Below are 22,225 nucleotides of genomic sequence, written 5' to 3'. Positions count from 1 at the left end.
GTGACTATGAATAAACAGAAACATAATTTGTCGATAAGTGACACAACCACACTATGAACAAAGCAAAGTTTGTTGTTCCACCGTTCAATACATTGGTTAAGGAAAAAGTTATTGTGTTATTACAGCAGGTTATAAAATGGTGTAAAATGTTATCTGACACACAGTGGATTAGTAGCTCATACAGTATCTGAGAACAGTGCAGCACTGAATGAAGAGAGCCCAATGTGAATGAACAGAACAGTCAGATTATATATATATATATATATATATATATATATATAGGAAAAGAAACACTGAGCCATGTGAGATATATATATCTCACATGGCTCAGTGTTTCTTTCCTTGTTCCATTTAATTCAGTCTTTCTACTAAGCAGGTGGAGGTGGATCTGTATTTTTTTTCTCTATCAGTTTTTATTTCATGGTGTTGCCATGACAATCCTATCAAAGTAAGGCTATAATATTGTTTCCCCATATCTCTCTCTCTCTCTCTCTCTCTCTCTCTCTCTCTTCCTTTGCTCCATTTCTGTCACTGTCCTTTTGTGTCTCTCTTTCAATATATGTCCTTCTCCTTCATCTTCTTTTTCATTTCATCTGACAGTGAGAGTAAGGGAGAAAAAGAATGAGAAAAAGGAATCACACCACCTTCCTCTCACTCACTCTTTCTCTCTATCTCTATACAATGAGCAGGTGTAGTGTGGGCGTGTTTTGTGTTTTCTCCCGAGCCAGGTAAGTCAGAATGGGTGGAGCCAGCAGTATGCAAAGTGAGTCAGTGTACATAGCAGCAACAGGAGAGCTGCACCTGTTCCTCTTCTCTCTCTCTCTCTCTCTCTCTCTCTGTCTTTCTCCTTTTCTCTCTCTGTTTCTCTCTGTCTCTTACTCCCCTTTTCATTTGGGGAGGGGGATCAACTAAGGAATGGATCCCAAGGAATGTGAAGGGAATGACAGAGAGAATGAAAAAGAAGAGAAGAAAGAGAAGGACAGGAGGGTTAGGAGAAGGCCTTTTCTGAAGTATCTGGAGAGAAGAAGGACGGATACCATTGTGGACGATGACTTGTGTAAAGGGGACGTAAACATCAACACCCTGGTGCGCAGGAGTCAGTCCGATAAGACTGAGTACAGCGCCAAACTCAAAGGTAAGCCTTTCCCTGCCTGTCCACCTTGTTACCTTAGTAACGGCTCACCTCTCACCTCTACTTAGCAGTTCCTTTTTTTATAACAAGTTTCCTCTAATAATCTACAAAGCACGTTTGTACCATTTATCAAAAAACTATCCATGCTAAAGAGTCAGGACTTTTTTTTTTTGCATGTCTTATACGGATATAATAATGTAACACTGATGCCTGTGTTAGTGTAGTTGTACAGTAAAAAGCATAAAACTGTAAAATTCCAGGAGAGTACTAAGGGTAAAGTGAGCTGAGTCAGTTTGGGCTGATGCTAAGCACCTGCTATGTTGTTACGGAGAGCTTTTCCCACAGGACTGAAGTCACATATGCAAAGCAGGACACAAAGTCCCTGTAAACAAGAGCGAGAGAGAGAAAGCCCTGTATTTTTTGTATTCTTATTACTATAGTATTTAATATTCTACAATTTTATTTATTTTAAAGTTGGCAATATTTGTAATTATGTGTATTGATGTTTTACTTCAATCTAAATGTCTATTTTTACTAACTGTTCCTCTCCTTTGGTACGGCTTTGCTAATGCTGTATGTTTATTGTAGGGCCAATAAAGTGCTTGAGAGAGAGAGAGAGAGAGAGAGAGAGAGAGAGAGAGAGAGAGAAATACTGTTATTCTTACTATTTCCTTAGTTGATATACTCTATTATACCCCAGTGGGTGTTTTTCAGATCCTGACTCTTGATTGGTCAGAAGGTGTTGATTCATTCTTTAAAACAGTAGTTTTGACAGTAGTGCAGGTTCATATTATTGTGTTCTTTTTGATATATTTATAGTTTCCATAGTAACTGCTCATTCACAGAGACACATGCTGTATCATGGATGAAATTAATGAAATTAATGTTTGATCTGTAAGAAGATGTTTATTATGTAACATCACTGGAAGGTGACTCCAGTGTCAGCACTATGTAACAGTCAGGGGTAAAACTGTAACTGTAAGTTTTCAGTACAAAGAAGTTTACATTGCTTTGAGGCAACAAAGATGACGAGCTGTGTTTTTGATCTTTTATACTTGTTAAAATGTTAAAAAGTATTGTATAAAGTGTTTAAAACTGCTATACATAAGTGAGAACATTGTTTAACAAGTAAAAATAAGCAAAATAAAATGTGCTGATAAAATGAAACATTACTTACATTTACGCATTTGGCAGACGCTCTTATCCAGAGCGACTTACATTTTTATCTCATTATACACCTGAGCAGTTGAGGGTTAAGGGCCTTGCTCAAGGGCCCAACAGTGGCAACTCGGTGGTTGTGGGGTTTGAACCTGGGATCTTCCGAACCGTAGTCCAGTGCCTTAACCACTGAGCTACCCCTACCCAGATCACTTAGCATGTTGTTGATTATTTGCCTTTTACAGTGCAGCGCACCAAAGCTGGGTTGATGTTAATATTAACTATGTTAGCCTATTAGCTACTGCATTGGTATAAATTAATGTGAGACACATTCTCATAGTGTAATTCATGTAGAGTGTAGTGTTACATCAGCTGACATCAGCACTAATGGCAAAACCAGCCCTGCTGCTTTCTGTGCGTGTGTGTGTGTGTGTGTTTGTGGGTGGGTTTTACTGCTTTAATTGTCTACTGTCTCTCCCTGTCAAAGAAATCCAAAGAAATCTGATGACCTCCTCTTTCTCCTCATGTGTGTGTGTATGTGTGTGGAATGTAATTAGTCTTGAACTACAGGTTTTTTTGGTTTACAGTGAAAACAATCAGCCATTAATAAATGACATACATAAACTATGTAAACTATGAATATTATCAATGTACACACACGTGCACTGAATGAGGTCACACACTGTCATAACACTGTCATTGCAGTACCTTAACATTAACTCACCAAAAACCCCAAAGCATCAGTGTTTTAAAGGTTTCCATCATGTTAAACACCTGTATGTGTTTAATAGTTTATGTTCAATTCCTAAATGGTTTCTTTGTGGATTTTTCTGCTTACTATTAAATACCACAAGAAACCAGTTGGGTGAGTGTTCATGTACAGATGACTGCAATAAAAAAAAAGTGAAAAAAAAAAAAAAAATCAGAAACCATAAAAAAAAAAGAAACAAAACAAATTAGGGCCTGGTAGAAGCCTATGTTGTTAAATGTCTTTAATGGTTTTATACACCGGCATTTCATAAGGGGCAAATTATTGTCCTGCATTAAGCAAAGAAAACATTATATAAACATAATGACTGGAATTGGGTTAAGGACTGTGCAACACATTATTAAAACCTGGAAGAATAGAACTGAACCGTCAACTTCAGGAAAAAAAAATTAATAGAGAGCACTTAAATGCTTGGTGAAGTCGCATGGTAAACGAATCAACAGTAGAAATCCAAGCTATGTTTAACAGTTAAAATATGAGCATTTTCATACACACACACTATGTGATGAGAACTCACAGGAAAACTACAGTATGTGCTGGTGAGGCTAATCAGAAAAAAATGACCTTAGTCTGGTAGTAACGATAAAAAGTGGACTTTGGAGAACTGGAAAGAAAAGGTCATGTGGTCTGATGAGTCCAGACTAAGCCTATTCCAGAGGGATGTACACGTCATAGTGGCCACTGTACAAGCCCCTAAAAGCAGTGTTATGATCTGGGATTGCTTCTGCTGCTCAGGTTCAGGCACAGCAATGTTATGTGGTAATAAAATGAAGTCAGGTGGCAACCAGAATATACTAAATGACCAGGGTATTGCATCTGTGAAGTTTTGCTTCCCTGATGGCACAGCCATATTCCAGGACTCAGAACAGAAACAAGTGGTTCTGGGAACATGAGGAATCATTTTCACACATGAACTGGAGACAACATGTGCATCATGCATGGTGTGTAAATCTCAGCCTGTCAATTTTTCAGTATTGAACACAATGATATCATCTGAATGAGGAAGTATCAGTTCCTGCACAGAATTCCTTACAGAACCAGTCTGACTTGATGTGCTATGTAATCTCTTAGCACCAGAAAATCAACATTCCATCACCCCCAACTTTCTTATCTTTCAGGCTTTAAGAACCATTTAAATACAGGATCTTACCCATCGTCAATATCACTTTATCCTGCATACAGGGATATGGGGGCCAATCCCAGGGGACTTAGGACACAAGACAGGGTACACCCTGGACGGGGTGCCAATCCATCGCAGCGCAGTAAATACAGGATTCCAAAAGTAAATTTGTAACCTTTAAAGAAATATGGTTATAAATTCTGATATAACGTGATTACTTAAAAAAAACAAAAAAACACTGCGTGTGGTACTGAGATAAGAAAATGGTACCAAATTGTACTATGATGCAATGCTATTGTTGCAATCAGTGAAATTAATTAGTCACTTACATAATAGCAACTATAAACACTTGTAACCTCACTTCTAATGTTATAGAAACATCTTAAAAATAAGGGACATTCAAATCAAAGTAGGACTTTAATTGACCAAACCTATGAAAATGATTTGGAGCAAGGTCAGGACTGTACAGGAGATGTGGCAATAACTCTCAGCTGTAATGTTTAAATAGTCATTCAAAGATGAGAGAACTGTGAGGATAACCCCATAGATAGTAGTATATTAGTAAATTTAACTTTTAAAACATTTTAAAACATAGTTTAAATGATAATAATTATAGCTAGTATCATATGCATATTTTTTTTTAAAAGAAACTAAGCTTTACTAGTAACATTTTATTAAGCCCATGGATATGCTCTTTATGCATTCTGCTAAGCTATTTTTTACACTCAATCCTTCAGTGGTGTTAAACTTGCGAGATTTTACTGCGAAGGTCATTAATGATACAAACTGAACCAATGATTTGATGATTTGTATTAAAGTAGTCATCTTTTAGCATAGGCAGCGTACTTGATGTGTGTGTTAACTTGACAATGGCTGAGTGTGTAATGCATTAAAGTATTAGCAAAGAAAAGAAGAGAACAACAGCATTTACCACATCAACACACAGCGTTCAGCTTGTGTTCAGCATTGACACTTGCTGAGCCAGTTTCTATATAATGTCTATATGTATGTATGCGTGTGTGTTTGCCCATGTGACATGCTATGTTTACTCTTCTTTTACAGCTAAAGTGAGTGTTGTAAAAAAATATAGCATAATGTTTTTTGAAGTCACAGCTGTTGACATCAGAACAGTCTTTAGAAGGTTTTTAGTATTATTATTATACACTATAATAAACGAACCACAGCACATTGTTATTGCTGTCTTAAATAAAATGTTATATACAGTTTGTAAAGTAGCTTAATTATTTTATATAAATGATTTAATCTAACAAAAGAGCAACACAGCTCTAATGCTTCTTTTACAGAGTAGTAATACTGCTATCCTTCTTACACTTACAGATTTTCTCTTTTAAAAATTACATAAATATTGACTCACTTTAATCAGAGACTCCCAAAGCACGGCCCTTTTAATTTAGCACAACGTACATACTCACTCATCGTCTATACCGCAGGGGCATGGGGCCTGGATCCTACGCCAGGAGACTTAGGGCAAAAGGCAGGGTACACCTTAAACAGGGTGCCAATCCATCACAGGGCACACACACACTTACACACTCAATTTAGCACAGTTTTGCACTATTAATATATGGTATGTATTCATCTTAACATCAGATTTAAAGAGACAGTGACCACAATTCCTAAAAATAATGGATATTTAACATAATGTCAAACTTAGGGACAAGAAGTTAGAAAGTGTTTGTTGTCTCATCTTTGTGCAGGAAACTCCCCCTGGATGTCCTTAATAGTTTTGTATAGAAAGTATAGCTTTCTGCTACAATAAATAAATTGGAGGAATAAAATGTAAGCGCTTTTTCATTCAGTTCTTCATGTGCAGGTCACAGCCACACCAAGACATGTACCAGAAAGCTCTTTGTCCTCTCTGTGCCTCTTTTACCCCCCTGTAATGTGAGCTGGATCTCCTTTTGCTCTTTTTAAAAGATGTGTGTATCACTTTCATGGGAACAGCAGACAAATGAGTTAATAAACTTCTGAGAGCTGTGTGTGTATGTGTGGTTTGGGTGTCTGAGCTCTTTTGTCTCCACAATACAAAAGAAACAGAAAATCAGCAGATATATAATACTCATATATAAGGTTTGTGTTTTAGCCTTTGTACTATAATGTTGGTTTCTGATTAGCCTGCAAAAGGACTATCGTAAATGGACTTCAACACCAACTATCATTACTGCAAACTAACAGGCTGGAAGTAAAGACTAGCCTGTGTAGTCTGATCCAACAGAAGAGCTACTATAGCACTCCTGAAAAGTAAATGCTGGTTCTAATAGAAAAAAGTTAGAACACACAACGCATGGCAGTTTGTTGGTATGGGGCTGTGAAGCCGCAGACTGGTCAGGGTACCCATGCTGACGCATGTCCACCATCAAAAGCTCCTACAATGGGCATGTGAGGATCTGGCCTAGTCTGAGGTGTCAGGGTTTTTTACCATCATGTGGATGGTCGGTGTGTGTGTGTGTGTAAGTGAGTGAGTGAGTGGAAGTGATGGCACCTGGATGCACTACGTGAAGAAGGCAAGCCAACTGATACAGTGTGATGCTCTGGGCAATGTTCTGCTGGGAAACCATGGGTCCTACCATTCACGTGGATTTTACTTTGACACATACCACCTACCTAAACACTGTTACTGACTGAGTTACACCCATTCATGGAGACGGTGTTGCCTGATGGCAGTGGCCTATTTCTGCAGGATATTGTGCCTTGTCACACTGCACACATTGTTCAGGAACAATTTGGGGAACATTTTTGAGGTGTTGACTTCCTTTTTGATTCTCCATATCTCAATTCATTCAAGCATCTGTGAGATGTGCTAGAAAAAAAAATCTGATTCATGGAGGCTTCAACTCACAACCTAAAGGACTTCACGGATCTGCTATTGACGGTTTGGTGTCAGATACCACACATACCTTCAGAGGTTTAGTGGAGTTCAGGAGTCGACATGTTAGAGCTGTACAAGGGAAACTACACAATATTAGGCAGGCGGTCATAATGAAAAAATCATAATAAATGATACATTAAATGTATACATTATCGTGAGTTATGAATTTAGCTAAATACAGCACTATTATTAACTGGTTATATTTTTGCTGAAACCTTTGGTTAAACCTTGTGCATTAATTAATCTTTTTGCTAGTAGCAATTGAAAAATAAATGTTTGTGTATGTATTTTTTTACGTGTTATTTATGTTTCCCCAAGAAGGAACAGTTATGGTAAAACATTACATCATGGTTAAGTGTAACCTGATACCCTACATACTGAGTGTGTTGTACATAAGGAAGCACAGTGGTAGTCACACTTCCCAACATATACTCCTCCCTCACCAATATGCAAAGTGTGTGTCAGAAACACACATCCACACCTCTGCACAAAAAAGCTAGAGCTTACCATATCGAGCAAGATTTGGCAAAAGTACAATGTGGCAGTGTAACGACGCATGTCTTACGAAGGGCAGATCCGTGGTCACCCTCACGTTGCTAGTTCATGGAGGGAATCAGCGGAGATATGCTACACCTGGCAGGTCTTCACAAATTTGTACACAAGCAGTCTTGCACACACTCATTTCGATAAACCCCTCCGAAGCACTACACTAAGACTCTTACTTTCATTATTACCTCTCATGGCGAGGCTGTCTAATGGCTTTTTTCCAATAAAATAAGACATAGTGCAAAGATTGACTTCCTTGTTCTCTTCTTCTCTTTGTGTTTGATGGTGGCTCACAAACCAACTAGGCACACACTACCATCTGCTGTGTTGGAGAGTGAAAATCCGTGAAGAAGTGTACCCAAGTACAGAGAATAATAATAATGTGAATGCTGACCAGTAGCGGGTTGTAGTGGGAGGGAGCAATCGTTCCTGGCATAAATCATGCCTAGTGTGAAAACACCCTGGGCCATAATCTTGTGCAGAAACCTTAGGCGTGTTTCTGGGAGAACCCTGGTAAAATTTTTATTTCCTGGTCTAGACCTGTAATTGCTAAGGGGTTGAGGTTGTTCTGATAGTTCTGAGCTTTGTGATGTCTCCAATCTCCTTGTGTTGCTTTTTCTTTACCCACCGAAGTACTAAAATAGGTTTTAGATCAGAGAGGATATAGCACAACCAGCAAAGCAGAGAAACCCAAAGATAGAGGGATGGCATTAACATCACCACTTGTTTTGCTGCTGTAGGAAAACTGGCACCCCATGAACTCCCGGCCTCCTTACTGGAGCCAGAGGAGATCCGCAACAGAAAGATGGTGAAAAGGTCAAAGGTCTTAAACGAGCTGGTGAGGACAGAAGAAGATTACCTGAGAGACCTGGACCTGTGCATCAGGGAAGTGCTGATACCTCTACGCAATGCACAGGTATGATGACTGATATAGCTCACCTCTATACTGGGATAGATAATTTGCAGTGTCACTGTAACCGTGCATGCACGCGTGTGTGTGTATGTGTGTGTGTGTAGGTGGTGGATGTAGAGCGTCTCTTCACCAACATGGAGTCTGTGAGCGCTTTATCAGCTGAGCTGCTGCTCAGACTGCAGGAGGCCACAGCAGAACCAGATCCAGAAACACAGCTCATAGGTAACCTCCCACCCACACACACACACTTCAGCTGTCCATTGCCTCCGTTTAAGTAGGTTTAACACTGTATGAACCCTCTGTGTGTGTTTAGGGGAGGTGTTCATTCAGGCAAAAGGTGCGCTGGAGGATGTGTATAAGATTTATTGTTACCATCATGATGAAGCCAGTGCTCTGTTAAAGAGTTATGACACACAGGAGGATGCACAACAGCACTTCAGGACCTGTATATCTGCACTCAAGTATGTTGTTACACACGCACAAACATATACACAGTGCTGTAGATCAAAATCATAACTATTTGTTATATATTTTCTTTATAGGCAGATTTACGACCAAGAGTGAGTACATCTTTATTTCTAATTTATTAAATCTTAAAATTTGCCTCTCTCATCCTGACTGTGTGTTTGTGTGTGTGTCTGTGTTTCGTTTCATAGAGGGAAATCCAACCTCCTAGACATGGGGTCTTTACTTATTAAACCTGTGCAGCGTGTGATGAAATATCCACTCCTACTGGCTGAGCTGCATCAGGCCACACCCATTGATCACCGTGACAGCCAGCCATTACAGGAAGCTCTAACAACAGCAAAGATCATCAATGCCAATATTAACGAGTTCAAGAGGAGGAAGGACATTGGTAATGGAGCATGAAGTCCAGAAATATTCTAAAATCTTTGTTTAGTGTTTATGTGGGAAGACACAATTTGTCTTAAAGTGTGATTTAAATCCTCATCTCAGTCAAGGATACTGACAAATATAATGTGCCTAAAATAACAAAAAATATGGTAGCGGAAAAAATAATGTGAACCCTTGGAATTAATAAATGGTTGACCCCCCCCCCCCCACCATATACAAAATTTAAATAGCACTTCCATAACTGAAATGAAAATAGTAACACAATAGTGAAATGTCTAGAGACATAGTACAAATATAATGATATATCATCAGAGCCGAAGTAGTATAAGTGAATTTAAATTTTTATCCAATCTACTTTTTCGATTTCTCATCTGTGATTCACTCTCTGAACAGGGAGTGTATTTGGCTGATGATGAAATAACTTAAGCATAAACAAGGCATAAGATACTTGTATTACATACATACTTTGTATTAATACGTTGGGCAGAGTTCTGCTGTGCAGTAAAACAGGCAGTCGTGTATGTGAACATCAACCTGAAATTGTTTCATTGATTACATTAAAGCTGATCAGCTTATAAATATTTAACTCTTTCTACAAACTCTTTACCCAACAAAGATGGTGTGATCTAATAGATACTAAACCCACAGCTTAATCCCAGGCTGCACATTAAACTACTAAATATTGTGCTCTAATAGATACTAAATCCATGGCTAAAGTATGTAAATGTGAGAAAGGTGCTTTGAAAGTGAGAAGAAATCCTAAGACATAACCATAGCAACAGCAGCATGTTTTTTCACGTGTATGTTTTTGTGTAGGCATAATGTAAGTGTGTTTCCCATATGATTAGTGTGATATTTTGTTTTTAGTAATGAAGTATAAGAGGAGCGACGATGAAGGAACACTGAAGGGAAAACTGAACAAACTGAACATCCATTCCCTCAGAAAGAAATCTGACCGCATCACTGGATACTTTAAGATCCTCACTGGAGTGGAACCACAGGTACTGTGCACACACTGCACACTGTACTACACACCACTACACCACACAACACTACCCTTTGTACACTTAACTGCAGAGAGACTGACTCGTGATAAGTGATGTGAAAGAGGACCGCTCTCTCTCTCTCCCGCTCTCTCTCTCTCACACACACACACACACTCTCTCTCTCTCTGTCTCCCAGGTGCGTGACGAAGCCTTCGATAAAGAGGAAAAACTCTTCCGTAATCTAGAGAAAGCTGTCAGACAGCTGATCAAAAACCTCAACATCTATATGCTTCATGCACAGGTTTATACATTTACATATTACAATATTAACTTTACTGTTGAATGAATAAATATAAACCACGTATAACAAGTTAGACGTTTATACCTGTTTTTATGGTACAACAGGACATGATCCTGGTGGCAGATGTGGAGGAGTTAGAGGCCATCATGAAGGATCCTGATAAAATCGACACAGATGGTTTTCAGAGCAGGAGAAATGGTCATGATCCCTATAAACACCTGGTGAGAAAAGCTAATGCTAGCATTAGGCCTAAAGGTCAAAACTTTCCTCTTAAATCTCAGACATTAACACAGATGCATTCTTTATCTTTCAGGCTGAACAGATGGACCGGTTGGTGCTGTCCCCTCTGTCCTCTCTACTGGCCATGTTCTCATCTCCTCAGAAGCTGATCCAGAAGCGTTACGATAAGCTGCTGGACTCGTGTTCCTCAGGCAGTGAGGAACAGCTTCCGGCTCAGCTCGACTACCAGGCTCTAAATGCTCAGCTAACTGTCGACCTGCAGCGCTTTAACCATGCCGCCCAGACTATCCTCACCAACTGCCTGCTCAGTGTCATCACACTGCTCAAGGAGCTGACTGAAGGGGCCAGACCACCTGTACACCAACTTCCTGTAAGGCTCATACACCTATTATGTGGGTTCTAATTGGTTGACAGGATAGTAATAATTAAAACAGGTCTTGTATAATGTATATGAAGAATATTCAGTATAATGAAGAATGTCTTTTTTTGTTATACATGGTTTATATTTATTTTTATTTTACATATAAAAACATTTATATGGTGGTTTTCTTAAAGTAGTTTATTCATGCAACATGTATGTGTGTAAGGAGTCTCCAGTATCAGCACTCTGTCAGGTAAAGCTGTAAAGAGTTTGAACTTCTTTGTGGTTCCTCTGTAGCATGACAAGCTGAGATTTGTTTTATTCAGGCCATTGCAGGAACAAGTAATTATAGCTGCTATAAAATAAGTAAAAACAGGAAACACTTGTTTGTAAATAAAACTACAAGGTAGTACAAAAACTATTTTTTTTTTAAACTAGTATGAAAAATTTATATCCTGTACACAACACTTGCTGTGGATGCTGTGTACAGGCTCCTCTTTCAAACATCAACGAGGTGCAGAACAGCATCATGGAGGAGATTAACAACCTGACATTCTTCAGGGAAAACTCACAGAGACTGATGGAGAGAAAAGTCAGCTTTGAGAAACGAGATAAGAAGAACATGGTAAGATTCAGGGCTGTGTCTTAAAGCGTGCTTAATGCTCTTCTTTCCTATACATTGTACACAATACAATTAATTCCTATAATCTATACACCAAAGCAGAGCTTCTCAAAATTTTTAGACCAGGGCCCTATTACAGGAAATAAGAAATTCCAATGAGAACAAAGTAAGACCATTTTTACTCATTCATAAGACAAAGTAAAAATACTGAAAACTTTGAAATTGTGGCAAGGTATATTCCTGTATTCCAGGTTTTCTGGCAGGTACACTACACGCTGTTTTGGCAGAAAAATTCTTGTGTTTTGCCCTTATGTTCCATGTGCTTTATAATCAGATGTTGCCTCAGTTTAGCTGGTTTTATTGCTTTTTTCTCTAGCATCTTGTTCTCCCATCGCTTATCCCAGTAAAACCAAACGTAATACAACTTCTTCATTTTATCAATATAGAGTAGTTCTGTAGGGCTTGGCATTAACCACATTGATGTGATCTGACTAAACTAGTTAGCTAGCTGGCTATTAAGCCAAGCTGAGAAGCAGCAAGAACAGTTTGTTACACCCTGAGTGAAGTTAGTCATTCGTGACAGATAGACATGATGTGTTACAATTATATCAGAGGTTCTATTGGCCCACATGCTAATGGACACATGGCTGTTTCATTGGCTTTGAGAACCACAGAACTATACATCTGGGTATACATGTGGGGCTCAAAACTAACATGTGTTATCAGGTAGTGGAGAGTGTACAGCCCCAGACGGAGTGTGACAGGTCCAAGCTGATCTCTCAGTATCCTTCTGATCATCTATACGAGCTGAAGAGGAAGTGTAACGCCACTCAGGATCAGGATGTTACACTTCTGCAGGGGGAACTGGTAGCTTTACTGGAGGACCACGACCCCTTTGGGAGCACCACCCGCTGGCTCGTCGACACTGGGAGTAAGTCTGTGTTTGCATGTGAAGCTTTGTTATTTTTATTAAACAAACCTACCTTATGAATGTCACTTCACAGAATTCCCAGCCATCATGACTGTCTAATTTACTTGACCGTAACTCAATGCTGCATTGTTTTATTGTGTGTAGGCATCCAGGGCTATGTGTACTCCACCTTCCTGAAGCCGTATAACCCTCAGCGAGACATTCACAGCGAGCGCACTGATGATTTTGACAACCTCAGTCTCTTTGTGTCGGGCAACAGGAGAGGCAGTCACTCAAGCTTCAATACATCCACTCCAGCCAGTCAGCAGGAAGAGACACCGAATACAGAGGAAGACGAGCAGCATGTAAGACAAGGGTTATAAGTTTCACGGCCGGGGTTTAAGACTTGATTGTCCCTGTCCTATAACGACAGTTGTTCTTTATGTCTGCAAATACACCAATCCTGTATGGGTTCATTCAATTAAATTCTCTCTTAAATGTAGATCCCCCAAAAGAGACACACAACCAGTGGGCATGTCTTGTTCTCTACAATAGCAGTTTGTCGGCAGTAAAATGGTTAATAGGTAGCACATATTCCCTTTTCCATCCATCACTGAAATTTATCCTTGTGCAAAAAGTTTTTGCCTTTTGAAGGTGTGTTTTAACTACTTAAAGCGGTTCAATGCTGGACCGTCTCTATTAGTGAGAGTCACATTCTAGTTATCTTCCCGGTTTAAGTGGGCAGGCCGCAAGGAGAATTTTTGCCCAGTTAAAAAACATTGATTTTAATCTTTTCACAGTTCTCAGCATTTAGCTAGCTTACCAAGATACTGTCAGGATGGTCTAGATTGGGTGGAGGTGTTGCTTAAACACTATAGATTTTTTTGTAAATCACATCAACGCTGACTCTTAAATAGTTTTATGAGAAAGTTAAAAATTCTCTGACACTTAAGTAGCACAACAGAAAAGCATTCACCCTATCATCCTGAGATCTTGACTACAAATCCTGATGATGCCACAGGTCGCATGTGACCGGGAGACTTAGACAGCAGGAGTTGGTAGATAGGTGAATGGTGTTAAAGCAGGATGGGAATTGGCTACAGGTAAATCAGGGAGATATTCAAGAAAAATAATGTTGGCCTTCCTTCCGAAATATTGTAATCTTAAGATCTTGATGGTCTTAAAGACAGAATGTTCATGGATAAAATTATAATAGGGTGATGTGAAAATAACATAGAATCAGAATATGTGATTATAATGACTGTGTTTTATTAATTATAATGATGATTAAGCTGTGAATTGATTACTAATTGATTGTTACGCCCGTAATTACATCATCACCATGCAGCCGAACATCCACCCGGTGATAATGAGAAATATTTATTTTGTAACATCTAACATTCTCCCGCACAGACTCAGTATATATTTTTTTCTGTGTATGTGTTCTCAGTTCTATGCTGTGTATGCATTTGCGGCACGCTGCGAGCAGGAACTCAGTCTGCAGGAGTACCAGCATGTCCGCATCTTACAGTTCTCCGACCTCGGGGGAAACAAAGACTGGTGGCTCGCAGAGTCCAACGGCCAGAAGGGCTACGTCCCTGCTAACTACCTCGGCAAAATGTCCTATGCCTGAGGACAGGACACCTTGTCCGTGCTGTGTTCCAATATCATGCATCCTTGCCCACTTTCCCTTTTAGTGTCTTTTCTTCAGCACCAGTAAAGTGTATTAGAAAATGAGGGGTAACATAGCAAGGAGTTCATCTGCTCATCTAAACGAGTCCAAATCCAGTGAAATGGTCTACATTGTGAAGGGCATGTGGTTTGATTTGTGTCTAGAGTGGACTAATGATATTGTTCAAACTTAATTTGTCACACCGTACACAGTACAACATGTAGTGAAATGCTTCCTTCTTCTCTTAGCCTGTTTATAGATAGGTACAAAGAAGATGGTGGTATGGTCAGATTTCCCAAACAGAGGATGAGCCTCTGCCTTGTGTCTTGCGTCTATAAAAGGGATGCAGCAGTGGTCTAATTCTTTTCTGGCAATCTGTTAAAGTTTGGTGTGGCGCATTTAAGGTTGGCATTGTTGAAGTCTCCTGCCACAATGAGTGCAGCGTCCTGGTGTTGTGTCTGGGCCTCAATGAGAGCCTCAATAAGACAGTGGACAAGCACAGTGTGTCTGAGCATACCTGCATGGATCCAGTCCTAAAAGTGTTGAGTTGTGAATGATTTGGAAGCCAATAATAAAATGAGTGTTGCTATCATAACTGATTGTAGGCATGGTGAGAAAATTAATACGTTAAACCGTTTCCTTGTTCATGTGCACTATATAGTGAATGCATTTTATGGTTTGGGACACAACTACAGTGGACTTACGATGGTGTTTACATGTGTCGAGAATGCGTGGTTTGAGACACAGCAAGAATCAATCCACAGTGGACTGATAACTGTTCATGTGGACTACATAGGATCTAGGGTATGTGGTTTGGGTCACACTCAGTGACCTGATAAGGTGTTTGTGTGTATTATATGGTCCCTAGGATGTGTGGTTTGGGACACACCCACTGTGGGCCAATTAGGATGTTTATGTTCACTGTATAGTGCCTAGGAGATGTTGTTTGTGATCCCCCACCAGTGTTTATGCACACTATATAGTGTCTAAGATGTGTGGTTTGGAACAGACCAACGGGTGACTGATAATAGAGTTATAATGCACACTTGTGACAGAAGATATGAGGGAAAGTTAACAAGGATGCAGGTTGGAACATTTCTGTTGTTAATTATTTATTAATAATTGTCATTTGATTGTTGTTTTATAATAAATCCTGATTTGCTGTGAGGCAGAATGAAGGACAAACCCGCACTAAGAGATGAACACTCTTAGCACTTTGATCTGCAGTGTTTAATTTCACTGATGAAGGTTATAATCAGAGTAAATCAACTATAATATAAATAGAGATCAATATGTTTAGCTATATATTTATAAAGCATATATGAGTATAGAAATGCTAAAGAATAGTTTTCTAACAGAGTATAAGTAAAGTTTTATGTGTTGAATAAATTATTTTAAACCTCATGATAGCTGTTCTTTATGACATCAGGCAACGTTTCCTGTTGTTTTAATAAAGGTGTTTATTAAAAAGTATGGTTTGATCAGTGCTGCTGCTTTACAACAAAAGGCACAGGGAGCAACACACACGTACGCACACAAACACAAATGAGCAGCGTCACACACCTTCAAGTATTAGTGCTGAACTAAGAGTATTCTCTTTCTCTGTCTGGGACCATTTTCTATTATTAATTTGGCATAATGTTTTCTTTCTATTTGTCTACGACTTTTATTTCCCCCTTTTGTGCCCTTCTGTATTTTTCCTTTTTTTGGCCATGTGTATTTGGTAATGTCTGTGCATCTGTCCACATATCCATATGCCTAAAAACACTCAAGAAAAATGAGAAATGTAATTACATATCTTTCCTCCTATAATTTTTTCTACTCTTTTTGCCATTCTTCCTTTCTTTGGGCCCACCTTTCTTTCCTCTTGTTTTTAAATTTAGTTTGTCCCTGTTAGTTTGTCCTTTTAAAAATGTTCATTTATTATTTCGGTGTCTTGTTTCTTACTCTCTCACTCACCTTACTTTCTGTCCTCTCTCTCACTCCCTCTTTCTCTCATCTTACCTCTTGTCTTCCCTCTTTCCCTGTCATGATCATTTCCACAGAGTCAGTTCATTAGACCGTTAATGATTTAATTGATTCCTCTATCCGTCTTCCTCGTCCCTCTCTCAGTGCTGTTTTTATTTCTTTAGCTTTCTCTGCGCCGCCTTCTTCTTCACCATCTGTAGGCGCTTCATGGCGCTAAGTTGGGACTCCTGGGATGTTGGTGCTTTCCCATCGGTTGATGCTTTCTGACTATTAGTGGGGATACTACTACTGCTGCTCACGCTGCTGCTGTTGTTGCCCCCGTTGCCCCCCCCATTTGAGCTGGTCGTGGCCCCATTACCCCCGGCACCACTGGAGCCACTTGCCCCAGGTGAAGAGGAGCCTGATTTCCCTGGGTTCTCCCCGCTGCCGGAACGACTCAGGACAGGTTTCCCCAGTGTGAGAGGAGGCGGCGGCTTCAGCTGGGCTGCTGTGTTTCCATTGCCGCCATTGTTCCCATTTCCACTCCCTGTTTGTGCTTTGGGGCCCAACGCAAACAAACCAATGGGCTTTGAACTGTTGGAGGAGGGTTGGGGCTTAGCAAGGCCTGGTTTGGTTACGGACGAAGCTGAAGTAGAGGTTTTGGTGAAGGCGGCCCAGCCGGTGAGAGCGCTCCCCGCAGGGAGAGACGACAAATTGCTGGACGAGCTTACCAGCGCTGCAGATGACGCCTGACACACACACAGAACTATTTAATTAATTTGTTATAACGTAACACACATTATAATAACAGCTACTTACACACACACACCCCTCAAAAAAAATAAAGAATTAAAGAGAGAGAAAAAAAGAGAGACACAGACTTCTCACCTTAACCTCTGTCCTCTTAAAGGCCTGAAAAGATCCCGTCGTATCTGGTTTGGGTTTTATCTCAGCCTTTTTTACCAGCGGGTCTTTAACCACTGGAGCGACTGTTGTTACAGTCGGACTCGCTTTCTGGGGAGGCTTTTGTGTTTTCTGAGCCTGAGACACAATAAGAACACCATAAATACTCCAGCTCTGACAGGAAAGGTTAAAAGTTGGGTAAATGTATGCTGAATAAGTATATAACACATACATAAACAGTACGTTCAGAAGGGAAATTATGCTTCAGTGAAAAAGAAAAAAAACGGATGAAAGGGTAGCAACTCTGGATAAATGTGAACGGGGAGCTTGACGATATGTATGGGGCAATTACTTAAACTTTAAACCCCTTTTTATAAATTTATTATTAATTATGAGTTTCTTCAACATTAATAAACATCACAATATAACAACTATCAAATAAAATATCAACTACTAATTTAGATTTCTAATAAACCAGTGATACTTTGTTTGAGTCCCAGCTGTAAGAAAGCGCAGTTTTTACATTTCTTAAGCTTTTTATATGATGTCATAAAGGAGTAAAGGCTGTGGACATGCTCACCATACGCTTCATCTGGCGTGTGCAGCGTGCGCAGTACCACACCAACCTCGGATCATTTACATCTTTGTCTGTCACCTGAGGTTTGTGACACTCCTGGTGGTACAGGTTGTGACACTCCTGACACTCCACTAGTTGATTCCCTGACGTCACCGTCATCTGTCTGTCAGGACAAGACAAAAACAGATAATGAAGGATAAGGGACATGAAGAGAAAACCTCGAAATCTGGATATCTGGTATGACTTCCAACAGCAAGATGAATGCGACTCACTTGCAAACAACACACACTAATCCCATCTCCATGGCGAAGTCATCAGCATTGGTCTCATCACAGTAGTTGAATTCTCCCATGGGAATGTCTTTAGTCTGGAAGGCGATGGGCGAGGAACGATTTTCCGATTTATCCAGACGAGGCTTTTTGGGCGGCTCTCCAGCCTCTCCACTCTCCAACTTCACCTAGAGAGGAAACAGGACAAACCACACCAAAGATTAATCAACTTACATTGTTACAGCTGATTAACCATTTTTTTAAGTCATTTAAGTAAACTGGAAGAACAAATGCATTGGCCTGCTGCATGTGCTAGTGACTCATGGTGTGATTGGGGTCTTTCACTTTAATGTCACTTTATGAAGGATACAAAATAAGATCGGCTCCTGAGTCCACTGTTCTGAGCTATGAACGTTTACGATGAAAACTGATTTTTGACTTGGGTGAACTAGCAATCAGATACTGTTACGGCTGAACTGTGTCTTTCCGTCTATTTGGGATTCACTTACATTACATTCAGGCATTTGGCACACAACTAACATTTTTATCTCATTATACATCTAAAAAGTTGAGGGTTATGGGCCTTGCTTAAGGGACCAACAGGGTCAACTTGGGGTGGTGCAATTTGAACCCAGGACCTTCCAGACCGTAGTCCAATGCCTTAACCACTAAGCTACCGCTGACCCCACTGAGCTGGAATTAGAACCCAGATGTTAATGGATCTAATAAAGAGGAATAAGTGCAAGCATAAACTAAATATCCGAAGTTACTCAAGACTGTCCGCCGCCTCCATGGTTTATTCTCACCTTTCGGCTACATACTTTAAAACTACTTTCGCCCCGCCAGTCACAGGTAGTTAGTTCGTCCAGACGCAGATGGATGTGTGTTGGTGGAGCAAAATAACTGGTTAAATAAAGAAACAAATCCTAATCTAAAGTTTGTAGAACTCTTGTATAAATTGCAATCTCAAAATCTCTCAGCTCATTCTGTTGTACTGTTTATCAACACGGCGGTGATGTCTTCAGTAGTCGGGCTGCACCTCATGACTCTGACCGTGCTAATATTCAGTAAAACCTCAAATGTTATATTGCTTAAGTATATTTCAGATTTCCAAATCTGGTACATTCTGATCCATTTGGGGAAAAGTGGAAACTGGATAGGGTGAAACTGAACACGGAACTAATCGTGAAACGTAAGAGATTCCACCTTCTCTGCAGATCTTTTCTCTCCTTCCTTCTTGCTTTTCTCCGAGTTGCTGGATTTACTGCTGGACGATGACGAAGATGAAGACGATGATGAGGATGATGATGAAGAGCTGGACGTTGATTTGGACTCCTGTTTGATCAGTTTGGGTACTGACACCTTGGAAAGCTCGACTTCCTGCATGACAGAGAAAGAAGATGAAGCTGTGTGAGATACAAACAGTGCTATGAAGTAACTTTCCCAACTCTGATACTATATGAGGAAAATCATGCTGAGGCTCATGACCTTCAGTGAGGTGCGATACACTGAATCACTTCCTCTGGACAGAGCCTCATCCAGCAGGGCCTTTAGCTTCTCCGCTGAGTCTTTGCTCTTGGAGTGCAGGTAGCTCAAACCCTTTAGGAAAACAGGGTCCAGCTCTAAACTCACAGTTCCAGCCATGACTGTGGAGAAAAAAAACATACTCATCAACACCAATGAACCAATGCTAATCACCAAATTACAGAGCACACATCACTTGTGCTCTTAGTCAAATTCATCTAAAAGCAATTTCTTATCTCAGGTTATGGGAAAATATAAATACCTGTGGTGTATTTTAGCCATAAATCACGTCTAAAAACTAGCTAGCTAATAACAGGAAGCACACTAGCTAGCTAAGTCATCTCACCCACCTAGCTAACAAAGTGTAACTATTTTTTTTTTATCTTTTCAGTACTAATTTTAACATTTTTTCTAACTAACTTTCTCACACGGACTGACATGTTCACCAAAAATAATTAATTACAAACATTACCTCAGGTGAACGTCAGCTAGTTCTTTCTCTTCCTCTCATCAAGGCGTTATGTTTGTTTCCCCACCCCTACTCAGACTCTGGTCGCTTCTGATTGGCTGTACATTCCCCGGCTCCTGCTTAGCATTCGTCCTCATGCGCACCTCTGCCACCTAGGCGGCAAAATTGTCCAACCAGGAAAAGGCGCGTGCTCGCCAAGAGGTGGGATTTTGTTCTAAAATGGTGGGAAATAAACAAAAAAATACGGAATCTCTCGGTCCGCACGGTTTAAAATTCCGGATGGAAACAAAGTCTTTAACGATAACGGTACCTATGTGCGCCTACACACACACATTTTTTTATTAGTAATTAATTATTTAAAATGTTAAATTATTTTTTACACACATTTCTTGATCTTAAGAGATTTAGAATGTTTTTAAACAGAGCATAGTGTCGTTCCTTTGCATAGTGGATTTTTAAACAGCAACCTACACAAACACACATGACGACTGTAAATGATAAATTTCTTGTAGCTGCATGGCAATATTAATTGTGTTCCTTGCAGTGAGGCTTCGTTAAAGTTTTTGAACAAAAAAATCTCAAGACCTAAAGAAAACCAAACAGGACAAAAATTATTATTCTTGATCATTAAGCTAAAAAAATATATATATATAATAATGCATGTTGTATACCAATATTAGCATGCTTTTGATTGCTTTTGTGGAATACTGTCTCCTGAGGGTGTTATTAATATTAACCGTAGTGAAGTATGGACACAAATCCTAGGATGTCTTCACAAAAATAAGTTTAATATATTTTGGAAATTACCATAAATTAAAATAGACGTGTACAATGGTGAAAACAACAATTTCAGTGCTTGTGCGCTTTAGTATTTAATATGAATTTCACAAACCCATTCCTTGTGCTTTCATTTAACCTGTACTTGTCTCTTTAAGAAACGGGCAAGCTGGATTTTTTTTTTCTCTTCCCACCCACATTCTGACAAGTACCGCCTCCTGCGCTAGGATTGGCTGGTAAGTTATATTCACACGCGACCAGCCCGCTAATTGGACAGCCGTAATGTAAATTTTTTAATTAGAGAATGTGTGTTGAAGTGATGTGAATTAAAAGAGTGTAGATAACGCAAATAAGTAAATGATAGTTAGGCTGTTTAAAAAATATGGTGAGAAACTTAGATTTTGTTAGTGAGGTATATTATTTTGTAAATTTTAAATCCAACATTAAATAGTGCAATATCTAATAGCGTCTTAAGTAACACCATGGTATTTTTTATAAATCAGATATTTCGCCATAAAAGCTTGGTTCACTCATTCATCATCTATACCACTTTATCCTATATACAGGGTCGCAGGGGGTCTGGAGCCCATTCCAGGTGGCTTAGGGCACGAGGTGGGGTACACCCTGGACAGGGTGCCAATCCATCGCAGGCAACACACACTCACACACACAACGGGCATCGTTCTTTTTGAATGGATCTTTAACATGACTCAGATAAATGAGTAATCTCAGGGAGTGATTCGTTCATTTTCTATTAGGCGCGCATGCATTGCAAAACCTCTGTATGTTATATAGAGGAAACAGAATTGACCAATTCTCAGCAATGAGTCTTCTAGTCCCGAGTCATTCGTTCCTTTGTCACGTGACTCCCATAGACGCTATGAGTGCAGTACACAGGAAACAAAACTAAACGATTCTCAGCAATGAGTCTTCAAGTCCCGATCACGTGACGCCCATAGACGCTATGTGGTGCAATATATGTAAAAGGATCAGTGGCAGCCGGCCCATAGGGGGCGCTGGGGCACCGCCCTCCCTGATAAGAGGGGCTAAAAATTTAAAATATATTTTTACAAATTAAGTTTTTTAATTCGGTTTACCCACCAGTATGTGCCTACATGCGATATGAATAACATATACAACATTTCCCACCTAGTGACATTCATTCACCAGTGAATTTCCACAGACAGACTTGTATCGTTTCTGTCATGGGGCGCTGAGAAAAAGCGCCCCTGAGTGCAGCCAAATAGCCCGTCATGTACTGTTGCTAGGGTGAATTAATAAATA

The 22,225-nt window shown here is 39.8% G+C and overlaps 2 protein-coding genes across 2 annotated transcripts; one reads left to right on the top strand and one right to left on the bottom strand.

Moving 5' to 3' along the window:
* The first annotated feature begins 827 nt into the window (after positions 1–827).
* On the top strand, positions 828–15,007 carry arhgef38 (Rho guanine nucleotide exchange factor (GEF) 38). Its single transcript, XM_053502695.1, has 14 exons — positions 828–1,135; positions 8,356–8,531; positions 8,633–8,750; positions 8,842–8,989; positions 9,071–9,088; positions 9,185–9,384; positions 10,251–10,384; positions 10,566–10,670; positions 10,775–10,891; positions 10,984–11,280; positions 11,762–11,896; positions 12,620–12,824; positions 12,969–13,168; positions 14,254–15,007. Exons 1-14 carry the CDS (start codon positions 916–918, stop codon positions 14,434–14,436), a joined length of 2,256 nt encoding a protein of 751 aa, XP_053358670.1. The 5' UTR covers positions 828–915; the 3' UTR covers positions 14,437–15,007.
* A 910-nt stretch (positions 15,008–15,917) lies between these two features.
* Positions 15,918–20,388, bottom strand: ints12 (integrator complex subunit 12). Its single transcript, XM_053502696.1, has 7 exons — positions 20,168–20,388; positions 19,660–19,817; positions 19,378–19,551; positions 18,175–18,359; positions 17,906–18,065; positions 17,311–17,463; positions 15,918–17,171 (listed from the first exon to the last, which is right to left on the bottom strand). Exons 2-7 carry the CDS (start codon positions 19,813–19,815, stop codon positions 16,596–16,598), a joined length of 1,404 nt encoding a protein of 467 aa, XP_053358671.1. The 5' UTR covers positions 19,816–19,817; positions 20,168–20,388; the 3' UTR covers positions 15,918–16,595.
* Positions 20,389–22,225: the final 1,837 nt, after the last annotated feature.

The sequence above is a fragment of the Clarias gariepinus genome, chromosome 8 (assembly GCF_024256425.1).
Source record: "Clarias gariepinus isolate MV-2021 ecotype Netherlands chromosome 8, CGAR_prim_01v2, whole genome shotgun sequence".
In the NCBI taxonomy this organism is placed as follows: Eukaryota; Metazoa; Chordata; class Actinopteri; order Siluriformes; family Clariidae; genus Clarias; species Clarias gariepinus.
Note: the sequence above shows the minus strand (reverse complement) of the source record. Positions and strands in the feature narration are given on the sequence as shown.